General features: G+C 42.4%; 1 protein-coding gene and 1 long non-coding RNA gene across 8 annotated transcripts in view; one reads left to right on the forward strand and one right to left on the reverse strand.

Moving 5' to 3' along the window:
• The first annotated feature begins 7,502 nt into the window (after positions 1–7,502).
• On the forward strand, positions 7,503–14,960 carry LOC112842933 (uncharacterized). Of its 4 annotated transcripts, XR_003214988.1 has the most exons (4): positions 7,503–7,779; positions 8,155–8,641; positions 14,078–14,173; positions 14,311–14,960. It is a non-coding gene; the product is annotated as an uncharacterized LOC112842933 (long non-coding RNA). The 4 variants fall into 4 exon arrangements; XR_003214991.1 differs by lacking the exons at positions 7,503–7,779; positions 8,155–8,641 and adding an exon at positions 10,289–10,745; XR_003214990.1 differs by lacking the exons at positions 7,503–7,779; positions 8,155–8,641 and adding an exon at positions 12,598–12,644.
• LOC100695445 (epidermal growth factor receptor) overlaps positions 8,686–15,129 on the reverse strand; it is a 67,222-nt gene continuing 60,778 nt past the window's right edge. For 3 of the 4 annotated variants that reach the window (XM_025900557.1, XM_025900556.1, XM_019347932.2), the window contains one exon: positions 8,686–9,244. In XM_025900557.1, coding sequence (XP_025756342.1) covers positions 9,185–9,244 — 60 coding nt within the window. In that variant the 3' untranslated portion in view covers positions 8,686–9,184. Of the gene's footprint in view, positions 9,245–14,779; positions 15,073–15,129 lie in introns of those variants that run through there. The other variant, XR_002057188.2, reaches the window with a different exon arrangement.

Genomic DNA, 15,129 nt, shown 5'->3' on the forward strand with positions numbered 1-15,129 from the left:
TCTGAGTTTCAGCAGCGGAGAACTGGGAGGGAGGGGTGAGTGAGTTGTATGTAGCGCGAGCGTCCATTGAGCTGTGTGCCAGGGGGCGCTAATGCACCTTAACGTTGGTTGCCAACGAGGAACCCACCTGATGGATTAATAAAGTTTTATTTAATCTAATCTAATCTAATCTAATCTAATAACTTTGATCTCAGCCAAACCGATTTACTCAGGAACAAATAAAACACTGAAAAAAGCCAAACAATAACATTTTTAAGTTATCTGAGTGACTGATATATCATGTTTAACCTGAGTGGCGAAAGACAGCGGGGTCTGAAAACGATGAAGCCGGGAGTCCGCTGCTCTCGCCGGCTCTAGTGAGCCTTGAACCCCCGGTTAAAAGTTTATTTTGTGACCCAGAAAGATTAATAAGAGTAATATTTAAACTTAGTAGCGGCCGCCATTGTTGGAAACTGAAATTGGCTGGGCTGCGCTATGAATTCTGGGATATGGTGGGCCACGAAAGACACACCCGACCCATCCTTCAAATTCGGGGAAATGAAGGACGCATTTGTCGGCCGCATTTGAAGGAGTCGACGAATTGGGACAGCCTTCATCGCCTGGCTGTGACGTAATCGGCCTTCAAATGCGACCTCCGGAGGATGCAGCCGACGTTTTGGGACACAGCTTCTGTCTTGCTAGCTTGTGCTGCGCTCAGTGGATCTGCACTTGACAGTGCAGCCTAGGTGGAGTAGTCGAACGCAGATCCACTGAGCGCTCAACACTGACAGCGTCGTCAGAAGAAAAGTGGATAAAATAAATAAAAATTTTTGTATTGTTCGATACATATGCGTACCGAACCGAAAGCACTGTATCGAACGGTTCAATATCGATACGAGTATTGTTGCACCCCTATTATTTATGTATATATTATTATTATAGAATTATATTTCTCAATATATTTCACGACAGTTTGCATGAAACGATACACTTTTACACGTAAGTTGTAACGGCCGCAGTTTTCTTTGTGAGTATTTATTACACAGGGTGCTGCCGGGAAAAGCCTGTTCTAACGTTTGAGTCTAAGGTTTATTTTTTAGCACCTGACGGCTCTTTTTTGCTTCTCATCAGTAAACACTCTGCATACTCTTTCACGTGATTCCGTTTATTTTTAAAAGTTTCCACAGGATCTTGAGCTTTAATGTGAAAGGTTAATGTGGAAAATAAACAAACAGACACGCGATGGCTCTACCGTCATGGTTGCTAACGACAAGATGGGGCAGTCGGAGGTTTGCACTGGTGCAGGTGTGTCGCACCCGTCATGTGCTTGCTCGGAAGTTTAGGGGTTTTTTCTTCCCACGCAGTGAACAGTGTTTGTTTTTGTAAATGTTTTGGTCACTTTGTATGGAATCAAACTCAAAGTAAGGTCAGTACTTCCACGCTTTAAACGCTGCAAACTCATAATCTCTCCCGCACTCGTTATATTATCCATTTTTGATCTGCTGTTGCCACGAACGTCATGTCATTGTCATGAGACACTTGCAACTGAAATCACGGTTTAGTAACGCAGCATGCTTACGGGAAAATAACAGTAATCTAATTACCTTTTTTTGCTTTAGTAATCCCTTACGTTCTTGTTACTTGAAAAAAGTAATCGGACTACAGTAACGCGTTACTGCCCATCTCTGATTACCAGTCCATCTCCTACCATGGATGTCCAACCATCACTGCTGCTTGTTCTCTGTTGGCTGACGGGTAATCGTAGTAAATACTCGTTTATTTATTTATGTTTTAAAACAGGAGTCAGTTCTGTAACAAAGACTGGTGAAGCGGTCCTGTGTCCACAGATCCAAAACATGAATTTCCAGCAGCCAGCCCCTCTCATCCGCCCTGTTCAACCTGATGTGGAGATGAAGCCTCTCCCCTTCTATGACGTCCTCGATGTTCTGATCAAACCTTCAAGTCTAAAAGTTGACTTTTACTCACGTAAACCGAGCCCAGTGTAGAGCCCGGATAAACCATTACAGTGGTGTCATACTTCCTGTTCCATGACATTTTCACAACAGGTGGATGAACTGTGTCATTTCCTTCCTCTCTGAATTGGAAGCTTTATCGAGCTTCTCCGGTGTTAGTGGTGCTCATGGTTAGTTTGGTTACATCAAGGGTAGCAGAGATGATTTATGGGGCCCTCATGCTCACCACGTCGCCGATTTTGACGTCACATCATGTGTCACTCAACACATTGTTTGTGGCTGTTGGCTGCTCTTGATTTTTTTTTACAATGCGGGGATCAAGGAAATATTTTACTGCTGTTGTTCGTGATCATCATCATTGCCATTGCATTGATGGCATGGGCTGCAGTGTTGATGTTGTATTCAGATGTTTAAACATATTGGCACCCAATTAGCCTTTATTACAGGTGCAGTTATAACCACTTTAAACTGTTGAGTTGAATCTATAATCTTAAATGCTTTTTATAATCTTAAATGTTTATATGCAGATTACATTGCATTATATGAAAGGCTCATCTCTGTGTATAGCTCATGCCAAAGTCCTGACAGGAAACACATGCTCTTGCAGAGCGTGCTTGTGAAAGTGAAACTAGAAGCAGAGTTATTTTGAGGAGCTGTTTGGATGATGCTATTTGAATAACCAGGTTATTCATTTATATCTTTTGATTAAGCTTTTAGTAGTGGTTCTTGATTAAAACATTTATTCAACATATTACACATATATAGTTTCAGTTAGGTTATTACACATATAAGGATGAGCCTCTGTTCTGGTGAAAGGTCAGAAGTGCAACAGGTGAGATGAGAGAGCATTTAAGGTCGACACACACACATACACACACTTACACAGCAGTTAGACTCAGGGGTAGGCGAAGGTTCAAATAATATTTTGTAAAAGCTTGCAACTGCAAAATTGTGTCTGCACAAGGGACAGTGTGCCTTAAGACATGCTGCTGATGTTCTGAGATAAGCGAGCTACAGGAAGACACCTGGGATGGAGATGGAGGCGATGTTCTTTTCAAACTGTGTTAAAAGTTGCTAACAGAACATTTGTGGTTTTGAAACTCATGCATGTGATGACGTATGAGGGGCCGTCAGAAAACAAACCCTGATGCTATAAAACGATTGTCTTGTGTATTTTTGGGCGGAGATCTACAGCTGATGTTTTGCAGTGTACATCTCCCCACGCGTGTTCATTAAAATCATCGTTTGACTTAACCCGGCCGGATCAGTGTTGTTATTTGGATTCCTCCTATATCCCTCCTTAATATTTGAACCCTAACAACAACCAGGTGTGTCTCGCCATGGCCACCCCAGCTGAGTTGAAGATGTGAGTTTTTTACCCCCATTTTAATGAAGCTCAGAGATGTATACGTACACAGAGGGAGACATTGGAACAGTTTGGAAAGAACAAAAAAACACTGGACAAAGTCTTGACTTCCAGCTTTGACTTTTCCTCACCTATATCAGTGCTTATGTGGTGATATAGCCTGACTGGTGACACCTATGGCTCAGGAGAATACTACACTTCCTGCAAGGCGAGGTTGGGTAAATTGGGCCATTTAGAAGTTAGGCTGAGAATTCTTGGGTGAATTCACTGAATTTAACCTTCATACCAACTTTATAGCATCTAGAAAATAGACAGCATAAACAGTGTACTGTCGGTGTAGAGGATGGAAATCAGCCAGGACAACTCAGGAAACTTCTGCTCACATCTGGTTGGATTTATTTGTACATTCACAAAGAGCAGCAGGTCAGCTGATCACAGCCTGTACACTAAGAAAATCTTCTTTTCTACATGCTGATTTTTAGGGTTCCTCCACCCGCTGACTGTCACTTCAAACCCTGACTGTACTCATTTTGCCGTTCAGGTGTGGAGTCACCCTCTATAGGCAACATTAAAAAAATCTTCCTTTTCTCTGCTCATGTTCTACATAACCGATTGAAGCTGACCACATTTATTAGAATTTAGGTTGAGACTGATGTAAAGTTTGCATTCCTATATACTATCAGACTGGAAGAAAAAACCCTGAGTAGAAAGCTCACATCAAGACAATAGCTCCTCAGTTCACAGTAGCATCTCTCTGCTAACATGCTAACAGCACATTTGAGTTACTAACCCCCTCCCTTCCTGAGAGCTAATGTCCGGTGCAGAATCGTAGCATGAACGGATCACTCAGTTCCTCCATTGCAGGCCTCATTCAGGACTAAGGAGCCACTCACCCCCTCCCTCCTGGCTCACAGCTCAAACGAGCTGAACGAATCACTCACTCACGCACCCCCTCCCTTCCTGTGCTGAATCATAGCATGAACGAATCACTAGCTGTGTCCCAAAATGTCGGCTGCATCCTCCGGAGGCCGCATTTGAAGGCCGATTACGTCACAGCCAGGCGATGAAGGCTGTCCCAATTCGTCGACTCCTTCAAATGCGGCCGACAAATGCGTCCTTCATTTCCCCGAATTTGAAGGATGGGTCGGGTGTGTCCTTCGTGGCCCACCATATCCCAGAATTCATAGTGCAGCCCAGCCAATTTCAGTTTCCAACAATGGCGGCCGCTACTAAGTTTAAATATTACTCTTATTAATCTTTCTGGGTCACAAAATAAACTTTTAACCGGGGGTTCAAGGCTCACTAGAGCCGGCGAGAGCAGCGGACTCCCGGCTTCATCGTTTTCAGACCCCACTGTCTTTCGCCACTCAGGTTAAACATGATATATCAGTCACTCAGATAACTTAAAAATGTTATTGTTTGGCTTTTTTCAGTGTTTTATTTGTTCCTGAGTAAATCGGTTTGGCTGAGATCAAAGTTATTAGATTAGATTAGATTAAATAAAACTTTATTAATCCATCAGGTGGGTTCCTCCGGGATTTTCACACAGCTGAATAAACGTCAAACAGAAAACTGATTAAACAGAAGTGTTAGACGATCGAGAGTTTACTCCAGTGTCCTGTTATATTTTAGATAGGAAGGAGCAGACGGCCGAGTTGATTAAACTCCACCGAGACAGCGGTGACGGAGATCTGAAGGCGAGACCATCCCATTTCACAGCCTCACACTTCCAGCCTTCTCGTTCTTCGAAGGACCCGGCCCATGTAGACTGTGAAGGCCGGGTCCTCCGAAGGATGCAGCTGACATTTTGGGACACAGCTACTCACTCACTCACCCCCTCCCCCCTGGCTCAAAGCTTCTTCTCCTTCTTCTTGGTTGGCAACCAACGTTAAGGTGCATTAGCGCCCCCTGGCACACAGCTCAGTGGATGCTCGCGCTACATACAACTCACTCACCCCTCCCTCCCGGTTCTCCGCTGCTGAAACTCAGAGCGTGTTACCATGTAAGAGTCGTTCCTTCACCTGAGATGAAGTCTGATAGTCTGACTGATACAATATAACATTCAGTCTACACTTTGTTTTTTTGCAAAGATTATAAGCAGACAAAAGGAAAAAATATATGAACTCAGTTCCACCACTATTAAAAAAATCAATTTCATCAATATTCTATTGAAAGAAAAATAAATGTTGCCTTTACAAATCTTGTTTTTGCTCTACAAAATATATTTTTTTAGGTTTAAAATAGGGGTTTTTTTCAATCACTCATCTTAGCAGTAGGATATACATGAAAAGAGAAAAAAGTCTGAGTGAAAATGTAAATTTTTTGCACTTTCTGGGCAACTGACTCAGTGACTCAAATGATTCAAAAAACCAGATTCACTTTGGTGAGTGACTCACTCAAACTCGATTCAGTAAGGTTTTGTGTAAGAGCAGGCCACCAGCAAGCTGGTAGCCTGAGATGCACGGGCCATCAATGGGGCTGGGTGGTGGTGTCCCTGCCCTGGTTCAAAAAATTGCCCTTATCTAGGGTTTTAGTGCACTTTAGCATCACTGGGCCGTTCGCGACGTTTCGGCATGTTTTTGCCTTCTTCAGGCCGACCCAGTGTGTCTTGTCTTTGTCTTTCTGTTTTCTGTTTGCCTCCCTTGGCTTTTTATACTTTTGTTAGCTCCTCCCATTTGTGCTTTTAGTTGAAAAATTCTTTCTTAGTTTTTGTGAAACATTCTTTTGCTTTTACTTGTTTTTTCCTTTGACTTGTTTTCTCTTTGTCTTACTGTTTTTCTCTTTGTTTTTCTTTCATCTCTTTGTTTATCTTTGTCTTTTTATGGCACCCCCTGTCTTTTTTGACATCCCGTCCTTTGTTCACTGTATTTGTGTTTATGGCACCCCCTTCCTTTAAATCCTTTCCGTTGTTTCGTGTACGTTATTCTTTGTTTTCTCTCACTCTTTTTCTGTTTGTTTCGTGCTTGTCTTTCTTTCTTGTACATGACTTCTTGTCTTTTTGGTTTTTTGTGTTAGGGACCCCCCCCACGGTTAGGGTTAGGGTTTGATAGAGGGCAGGGGCACCCCCAACCCCACGAGGCACTGGCCGGTAAGGTTAGGGTTAGGGTTGTGTGTGTTTATTGTGGCTTAAAAAGACTGAGGTTTCTGTTGACAGGAGCGACAACTACACAGAGGGACAATCAGGAGGAATATTTTATCTTGAAGGGAGAACAAGTTAGAAAACTGTTCGTCTCCCGGTAGGGCTGTTTCTTGATTGGCTGTTTAATCTGCAGTAACTGAAACAAGTTTGCCCGTTAATATAGACTTTAACAGATTTTTATTTTTTCAGAGAAATTCTACCAGGTGGGAGAAAGAACTATAATGTTCAGATTCAGCTGAGGTGAGGATGTTCACAGGTTTCTGACCTGTAAAAACATGAGATAGTGACATTTATAAAGGCCGAATGCAGTGCCTAAAAGCAACATGAAATTCCAGATTTGATCAATCTAAGCTGATGTGTAACACATATACACACTGAATTTTAAGGAAAATTCATCCTCAAAAGCAAACGGTAAAAAAAACAAAAAAACAAAAAGAAGTTGAAGCGATGACGGCCCTAAAAGATAAAAGGAAGAAGCAGAGATTCTGGGTTCAGCAACAATATTACGCTGTCGTTTAGACATTGAAGCTGTGTCCTGGCTCTCATGCATATTTCAGGATGTCAGTTTGAACTCTTGTTCATAAATGCTGTAAATCTGTCGGTGTGAAGGGGCCTTTACATTAGACATGATGCCTTACAGAAGACATCAATCCCCCAACCATACATCAGGGGCTGAGATGCACTGTGAATTCACAGGCTTGTGCTTCCTGCCTGTAATCTGTATACTGCCACACACGGTTCTTTTTAAAGAAATACATTTACAAGAAGTCACATCGTTCTAGACTCATCTCAAAAGCAAAACAACAGAATTTCTAGCAAAGTAAAGTGGAAGAAGAAAACAACAAGCAAGGTCAGGCTGCAGTGACTCAAAAAGGGTTTGACAGCAGTTACAGCAGCAGGAAAATCCTGTTAAAGCTCAAAGAAACCTACTATAGTCATGAAACAGACATATGCGTATGCGATGTTGTCGAGACTTTACATGATGGCACCCAGCTAAACATCAATGATCTACACTGCTGTGTATGAAATGTCTTTATGTCATTATTATTATTAGTGTGAGTGTGAGAATGAGAATCCTCAATAGAAAGCCTCATTCAGCCTTACTTGTTCCTTGCCGTTATTAATGTCATTTTAATTCTGGGCATGTGTTTGACTCCTGTTGTTTTACAGAGGTGTAACTAATGTAGCACTAATTATGACCCACTGCCATCTTTGTTTCAGATCTATGTCTGTGTACTTGGTGAGGCAGCTGACGTCTCGCCTTGTTCTGCAAAGACTGACATTGAAGGGCACCAGCAACCCAGACCACTCCAGAGCACTGAGTAATAATGAGCTTTTTACTGTAAGAGTTACAAAGCCGCAGGATTTCACAGAGGACGTCACACTGGAACACCATTAGTTTGTTATTCACAAAGTAAAACACGACCCTCTCCTAGAGTATAGGTGAGATTGTAATCAAATTTAAAGACAGTGATGCTCTAAAAGGTCTTTGAGGTGTTCGAAGTGATGGATCGTGAGCTGCATGAGCGACTATAACTCTGATGCTTCAGGTTTACATTCTTACTTCAGCTTTATTCATCCTCCTCACAATTATGTTTCCTGCATATATTCAGGGAGATCACATGACATCAGTGAGGTCTGTCTGACAAACATTAGAGACATGACAATTATGTTTTTACTCATTTCTTGTCTGTCAGTAATCCTGCCGTGCCTGAGCCTGACATGTTCTTGTCCAGGCAGAAGACAAAAGAGAGCTGAGTATGGATGAAAAGGAATTCCTGTCGTCTGAACGGAGCACGGACAACATGTTCTCCACCAGTTCAAGAGCCGTGTCTCCGCCCAGGACAGACAGGAAGAGAGGTTTCTCGGCTCCCTCCGCACCGGAGAGGGTGTATCACTGCAGCAGTAGGTCATTAAGGGCGACATATTTACCATGTGCGGGCGGGTCCCGGAGGAGGGCCATCGCACGGTGGCTACCGGTTTGAGCGATGCCACCACATGATGAAATTTTGTGTCGTCAGCCGAGATGCTGTGGAGAGCAAACAGAGCCTCCACGTGGATGAACGATGACGAGGGGTCGTGGAGCCAGAAGTCCAGCGCTACGGAAAACGTAGCCGCAGCATGAGGCAGAGGGCCGGCGGTAGCCCCTCCAGGGCGATCTCCATGGTTCGCTGCGTGTTCAAGGTAGGGTCACCAATATGGAAGCATGGAACACACGACACAGGAGCTCTAGTTTTCCACTACAAATTTATTTATTTATTTATTCACTTCCATACATTAACTGAGCATATCGCACCCAAACACAACAGAACCCCTCCTCCAAGCTTGGGTGTGAGTGGAGCCCTCTAGTGGGTCACCACACTAGGACCTCAATGACCTCAATGAACTGAAGAAACGTTGTAAAGAAATAAGAAATATGAGAGACTGATAAGTCACACAGAAAACAATTACTTCAAGTTATTGCTGCTGAAGGTGCCTCGACAAGCTACAGAATCACAAGGTGTTCTTAGCTTTTATCAGCGAGCCTTGTCAACACTTCCCTCCTCACATGACCGTAAGCCTTCTAGGTCCAAAAAGCATTTAAAAGAAGAAGAAATTAAGTCAGGCATAATCGGTTTGTTTTAAATGGAAAACACCCCAAACCACTCAAAAGTCCTACAGTGTTGAATAACAACATGTCTGATTTTAATCAGAGGACCAAGAACCACCTCAGTGGACGCTTCAAGCTTAGGACACGCAGAACAGTCCATCTTTAAAGTTGGCACATTTAGTGCAGTTAGCAGACCCCTGAAAGTAGAAAAAAAAAGAAAAAGATAAACATTCATTATGTTTACGACTCAATTGAGAGCAGTTCTAAATATTAGGTAAACTACACTCTCTCATTGTAATAATTTCTCAAAGTAAATGTTTGGCAAATACGCCCCGTGCAGTAAAGTTCCATGTTTCTTTTCTTCTTCTTTTCTTTTTTTAGTTCAGGCCAGTGAAAAGACAATTAAATGCAGTGATCACACCTGAATAAAATAGCAGTAATTAAATACGTTCCCTAAATCTGCCTCCTGCTCACTCTTTGTCAGGTTGTGATAATTGGCTGGTTTATTTCCCAGTTATCCAAGTAAAAGAAAAAGAAAACAACCAGATTGCACATTTTGTGGCTGCACTGCATTACAGCTGATCAAGGCTGCTGCTGACTGACAAATCTGCAGAACTAACGCGTCTATGGGATCAGAACGATGCCACCTTGAAATGAAGCCGAAAAAAATATTGAAACTGAAAAAAAATATTGTAACTGAAATAAATGTACTGAAAAATCTTGTATTGAAAGTGAAAAAAAAAAATGATAGTGAAAAACAATTAATTGAAACTAAATTTTTTGTTTGCGCTTACAATTTTTTTTTTCAGTTTCAATCCATTTTTTCAGTTTCAATCTGCTGGCACTGTTTTGGTGTCCGGGGGCGTGCTGGGGAGGCGGGCATTCCGACCCGCATGTATTTGCATATGTTATAGAGGCCACTAGTGCTGACCAAGCTGCAGTGTTGCCAACTTAGCGACTTTGTCGCTATATTTAGCGAGTTTTCAGACTCCCTTAGCGACTTTTTTCTAAAAAGCGACTAGCGACAAATCTGGCGACTTTTTCTGGTGTTATTGGAGACCTATTTATGACGACTTTTTGACGTGAAAACGCGTATTGCTCTTACTTTCAACAAGCAGCGGTGCTGCCGTGGGCACCTCACCCGTGCCAAAGCGCTCACAGGCAGAGGATATTCCTCCCCCAGCTGCTATCAGGGCAGGAGACGTTCACACCTATGCGTCCAAACGGCAAATGAATTGCGCATGAGCGAAGCCGCTGCTCCCGCACTGACTGTAACGCAGTCAGTTCTTCTTTTAATGTTATGCTGTTTTGTGGATCACAAGGTTTAAAACTACTTATAAACACACACACCCAAGTAACTCTACCAGAGTGCCAATTTCGGGTCATTTTGCCAGTCCAATCTCGGATAAAGTAGCAGGGTTGGAATTGTGACATTAAAAAAGCGTTACGTATTTAAAATACAAAATATGAGTAAATGTATCTGTTACAGTTACCATTTAAAAAAGTGGTATTCAGAATACCGTTGCTATGTTGAAATAAATGGATTACAGAGCGGTCTTTTCCTGTTTCATATGTTAGGCTGTCCTCTCTCTATTTTTGGCACTTCCACGCCAGTGGAAACCCAAACAAAATGCACAATAAGAGGCTCTAATGCCTGTCTCTCTATCTCGCTGCCCATGTCACCCCTACTTACGGCCTGTGAGTGAAGAAATATTTTTAAAAATTATTATACAAAAATTATTTAATATGAAGGCAATAGGCAGAGTGTTACAGGCAATGCCCTAAAGAATGTAGCCTCATGGGCAGTGTAGTCCGTGCTGCAGGGAGAATGGACTGCCATACCCGTTATGTGTCTGTGAGCGAGGGAGGGAGAAAAAGGAGAGTGGAAAAGTACGAGTTGTCAAAGCCAGAAACGGGAGCTGGAAGCATGTACCGTATTTTTGGGACCATAAGGCGCACGGGATTATAAGGCGCACTGTCGACAAACGGGTCTGTTTTCATACATAAGGCGCACCGCATTATGAGATGAGATGAGATGAGATAGCCTTTATTTGTCAGTTGCAGGTCTTTTGCCCGCAACCGAGATGACAGACCTTGCCGACCGTACATACATTACACAACATCACATTGGGGAGACAGGTCAGGCTAGGTAGCGAGGAAAAAACATCGAAATGTGTAACACAAAGGATAATACAGGAATGGACAGATATCAACACACCATAGCACAATAAAACACAGACGAGCAACATGGGAAAGAGTTCCAGTGTGTACATCTGATCTGGGACCGCTGCAATCGTTCGACTGCGCCTCCAGCTGACCCGATGTCCACATCAGAGGGGAGGTAAGCGTTGGAGGTGGCGTTGGATCCGGGGTAGGGAGGGTGATGCGTCGGTGAGTGCTTATCAGTATCAGTATATGTATGTGTGTGCGTGTCCAGAGTTCAGCTGAGACAGTGTCCTTCGCCCTGCCAGGCTAAGTAAACAGTCTACCAGCCAACCCAGGTGGCCTTGCATGGGATGGGAAGGAACAGTCTCAACATAGTCGTTATCAGGGATTGTTTTGATCGGCTCCAGCCTTGAGCCCGCAGCTGGCGCCGGAGGGGTAGCCAGATTATGATAGCAATTGTCTTCCAACCAACTCATGACTCAACTTATAAAGCGCATTAAACGAAACAAAACAGTCAGATAAGTCAAACTTTACTCAACTCATTTTTCTTGCTTCCTCCACTTCCGTACCATTGATTCATTAATATTGAATTCTCTGGTAGCTGCTCTATAAACACTGGAACAACAGTATATGTAACTTTGCACTGTCCACTTTCTGCTGTAACAAAACAAATTTCCCACGTGTGGGACTAATAAAGGTTATCTTATCTTACATTAATGACTAACCTCATATTGTGGCTGGATTATCTCAGTTGCTCTCCCCTACTGAAGTTTGGTCCGTTTACAGCAATTTTCCATGCGATTGCATTTGTCAAAAAAAAAAACCATAGGGAACTTTTATCAAGTGGAAAAAGGTTAGCGTTCATTCTCCAGGTTTACTGTGTTATGCTTTGGTATGCTAACATAGCAGTGTCGCTAGGGATCACTAGCACAGCATTATATACCATCTAGCCCAACTTCAGTAACCCTACAAACGTTTTCTGTCTACATTCATGTTGGAAGTGATAGCAGAGCTGTATGTTTTATTTTTGCCCAGAAATCTCTCAGTCAGAACATGATATATCATGTTTAGGTAACTAGCGAAACTAGCGAGCTAACTATCTGCTAACTTCCTGCTAACTTCTAACTCCGTTAAATTTAATAAAGTCTGTTTTCACGGATGCCTGGATGTTAAACTTAATTGTTACACCTGATAAAGCACCAACATTGATCATTTTATTAAAGATGAAAGAATTTACACAGTGTTTGTTTGGGACCTGACGCGGATGGAGTTTTGGACCCAGATTACTATGAGCCGCGAGGCTCCTGACTACGGTAGCCATAACGCTCAGACAATCCATCAAGCAATGCGGCTTCATAGCTTAGCAAAGTCCAACTAAAACATTTTTTGACAGATTTTTGAGCGCCGTGTACCACATAAAATCGGTTCGAGGTCAGTAAACACAGCCAGAATTCATAGATAAGATTTTAAGGCGCACTGCCGATTTTTTAGAAAATTAAAGGATTTTAAGTGTGCCTTATAATGCGGAAAATACGGTAAATATAATAATAACCACTGCAGCCAAAAAGAGTGCCTGACGAGCCCAGTTGTAAGTAAGCTATTAAGACTCGACTGTACACTGTGTTCGTGTTTTCCTCTGAAACAGTAAGTTCCGTTGGAGCAGCTTTTCAACGCTTCTCTCTGTCTCTCGCTAGCAAAGTTGACCCAAACAACAAAAGTTGTGTCCCAAAATGTCGGCTGCATCCTTCGGAGGACCCGGCCTTCGCGGTCTACGTGGGCCGGGTCCTTCAAAGACCGAGAAGGCCGGAAGTGCGAGGCTGTGAAATGGGACGGTCTAGCCTTCAGATTTGCGTCACCGCTGTGTCTGTGGAGTTTAATAAACTCAGCCGTCTGCTCCTTGCTATCTAAAATATAACAGGACACTGGCGTAAATTATCGACCGTCTCACACTTCGGTTTAATCAGTTTTCTGTTTGACGTTTATTCAGCTGTGAAAATCCCGGAGGAACCCACCCGATGGATTAATAAAGTTTTATTTCTAATAATCTAATAACTCAGCCAAACCGATTTACTCCGGAACAAATAAAACACCCCCGGCTTGCTATCGAGCGGGTGGGTAACAGACATCTCCGAAAACGTCGGCGCACTTTTGCAAATATGCGATGTCTTGATAAACCAAGCAGATATTTGAAATTTACACCGCTACTTTCTCGCCTGAAAATATGTTAAAAGTTTATTTTGTGACCCAGAATGATTAATAAGACTAATTTTAAAACTTAGTACCGGCCGCCATTGTTGGCAGCTGAAATTTGGCTGGGCAGCGCTATGAATTCTGGGATATGGTGGGCCACAAAGGACACACCCAACCCATCCTTCATATTCGGGGAAATGAAGGACGCATTTGTCGGCCGCATTTCAAGGAGTCGACGAATTGGGACAGCCTTCGTCGCCTGGCTGTGACGTAATCGGCCTTCAAATGCGGCCTCCGGAGGATGCAGCCGACGTTTTGGGACACAGCTAAAGTATAGCTAGTTTTCAGCTACGAGCCCAACACGGAACCCAACGTATTAGCCACAGGTCCCTTTACTACTACCACGGACCTGTTTTATATACCCGCGGAATAGTTTTCTATACAAGATCGTTGCAAAAAGTGCAGCCTTACCTTAATGTCCACCCTACTGTTACTCATTTTATATTAAGATTTAAAAATCTAGTTGGTATTGGTATGGCGAGTAGCCTTCAGTAATAGTAATAAATCACACAGCAATAGTACATTCATGTAGTTGTAAAGTATTCAGAATACGTTACTTCTGCAATGTGTAGTGGAATACATTTTAAAAGTAACCTTCCCAACACTGTCAACAGGTTAGCACCTCATACCACAGTGCAACAAAAGCAGTCTCATGAGCGTTGGGAAGGACAAGCCCAGAGCCCAAAACAGACAGTGCAGGAGATGACAAGGTTAGTAATTGTATGGTGAAAATTATACATTTAGTTATCTTGATTGGCAAAAAAAAAAGTAAATACAAAATCTGCTTCTCACATATAGGTCATTTCCAAGATTTTTTTCAAAACTTCTTCCCTTTATTCCATTACAGCTGTCCTGTGCCAGATGTTCTGTTGACCCACAGTGAGAGGCATCATTTCAGAAACACCAGGAAGACTGAACTCATCGCAGGGATCAAGCAGGGCTCGTGATCTTCACCAGCAACTCCCTCACAAGAGGGATAAACCCAGCATTTCATGAACACTGTGATGGAGACCTTTGCTTTGTGTAATGTTATAAGTACTCAGATAATCCTCAGAGGGTCTGGACGTTTACATAATATAATATCTTTAAGTCCTGTAGAAAGTTAAATATATGTTGTGCTCTCTGGTTACTCTGGTATGAATGACTCTGAATTACTTTATGGTAAATAACACACTATTGACAACAAATAGTGAAAGAATTCCAGATCGCAAGTTTTTAGTTCAAAATACAAGTGACAACCTTTGACTTTAATCGGGTTTTATTTAATTGTATCAGAAAACATCATGTGCTCTTCATGTAGCTGAGTACATTCAGTGTTTAAAACAGAAGTTGTGCATGTCTGAGATCAGCAGTTTTCTGAAACACCAAACCGAGGTACTGTTAATGCTGATATATAGTGGCACAGTTACATGAGTGATTAATCCTTTTGACTTTTTGTCTTTAAATTTATCAATAAAACAGCTGCAGCTTTCACTGACAGCACATGTGGTACTTTAACCTTTGTACTGTTTTCATCACTTAATTTTGGAGTTACTACAAAGAGTGAAGATATAGGATGATTTGTCTGCTGTCACTGGGTGGTGCTGAGGTCTGAATCTGAGGGCAGCTCCTGTAATCACAAAGAGAACAGAATCATCACAAACTGAACTATAAAGTTTATCTATCA

This window comes from Oreochromis niloticus, linkage group LG18, assembly GCF_001858045.2.
Source record: "Oreochromis niloticus isolate F11D_XX linkage group LG18, O_niloticus_UMD_NMBU, whole genome shotgun sequence".
Taxonomy (NCBI): domain Eukaryota; kingdom Metazoa; phylum Chordata; class Actinopteri; order Cichliformes; family Cichlidae; genus Oreochromis; species Oreochromis niloticus.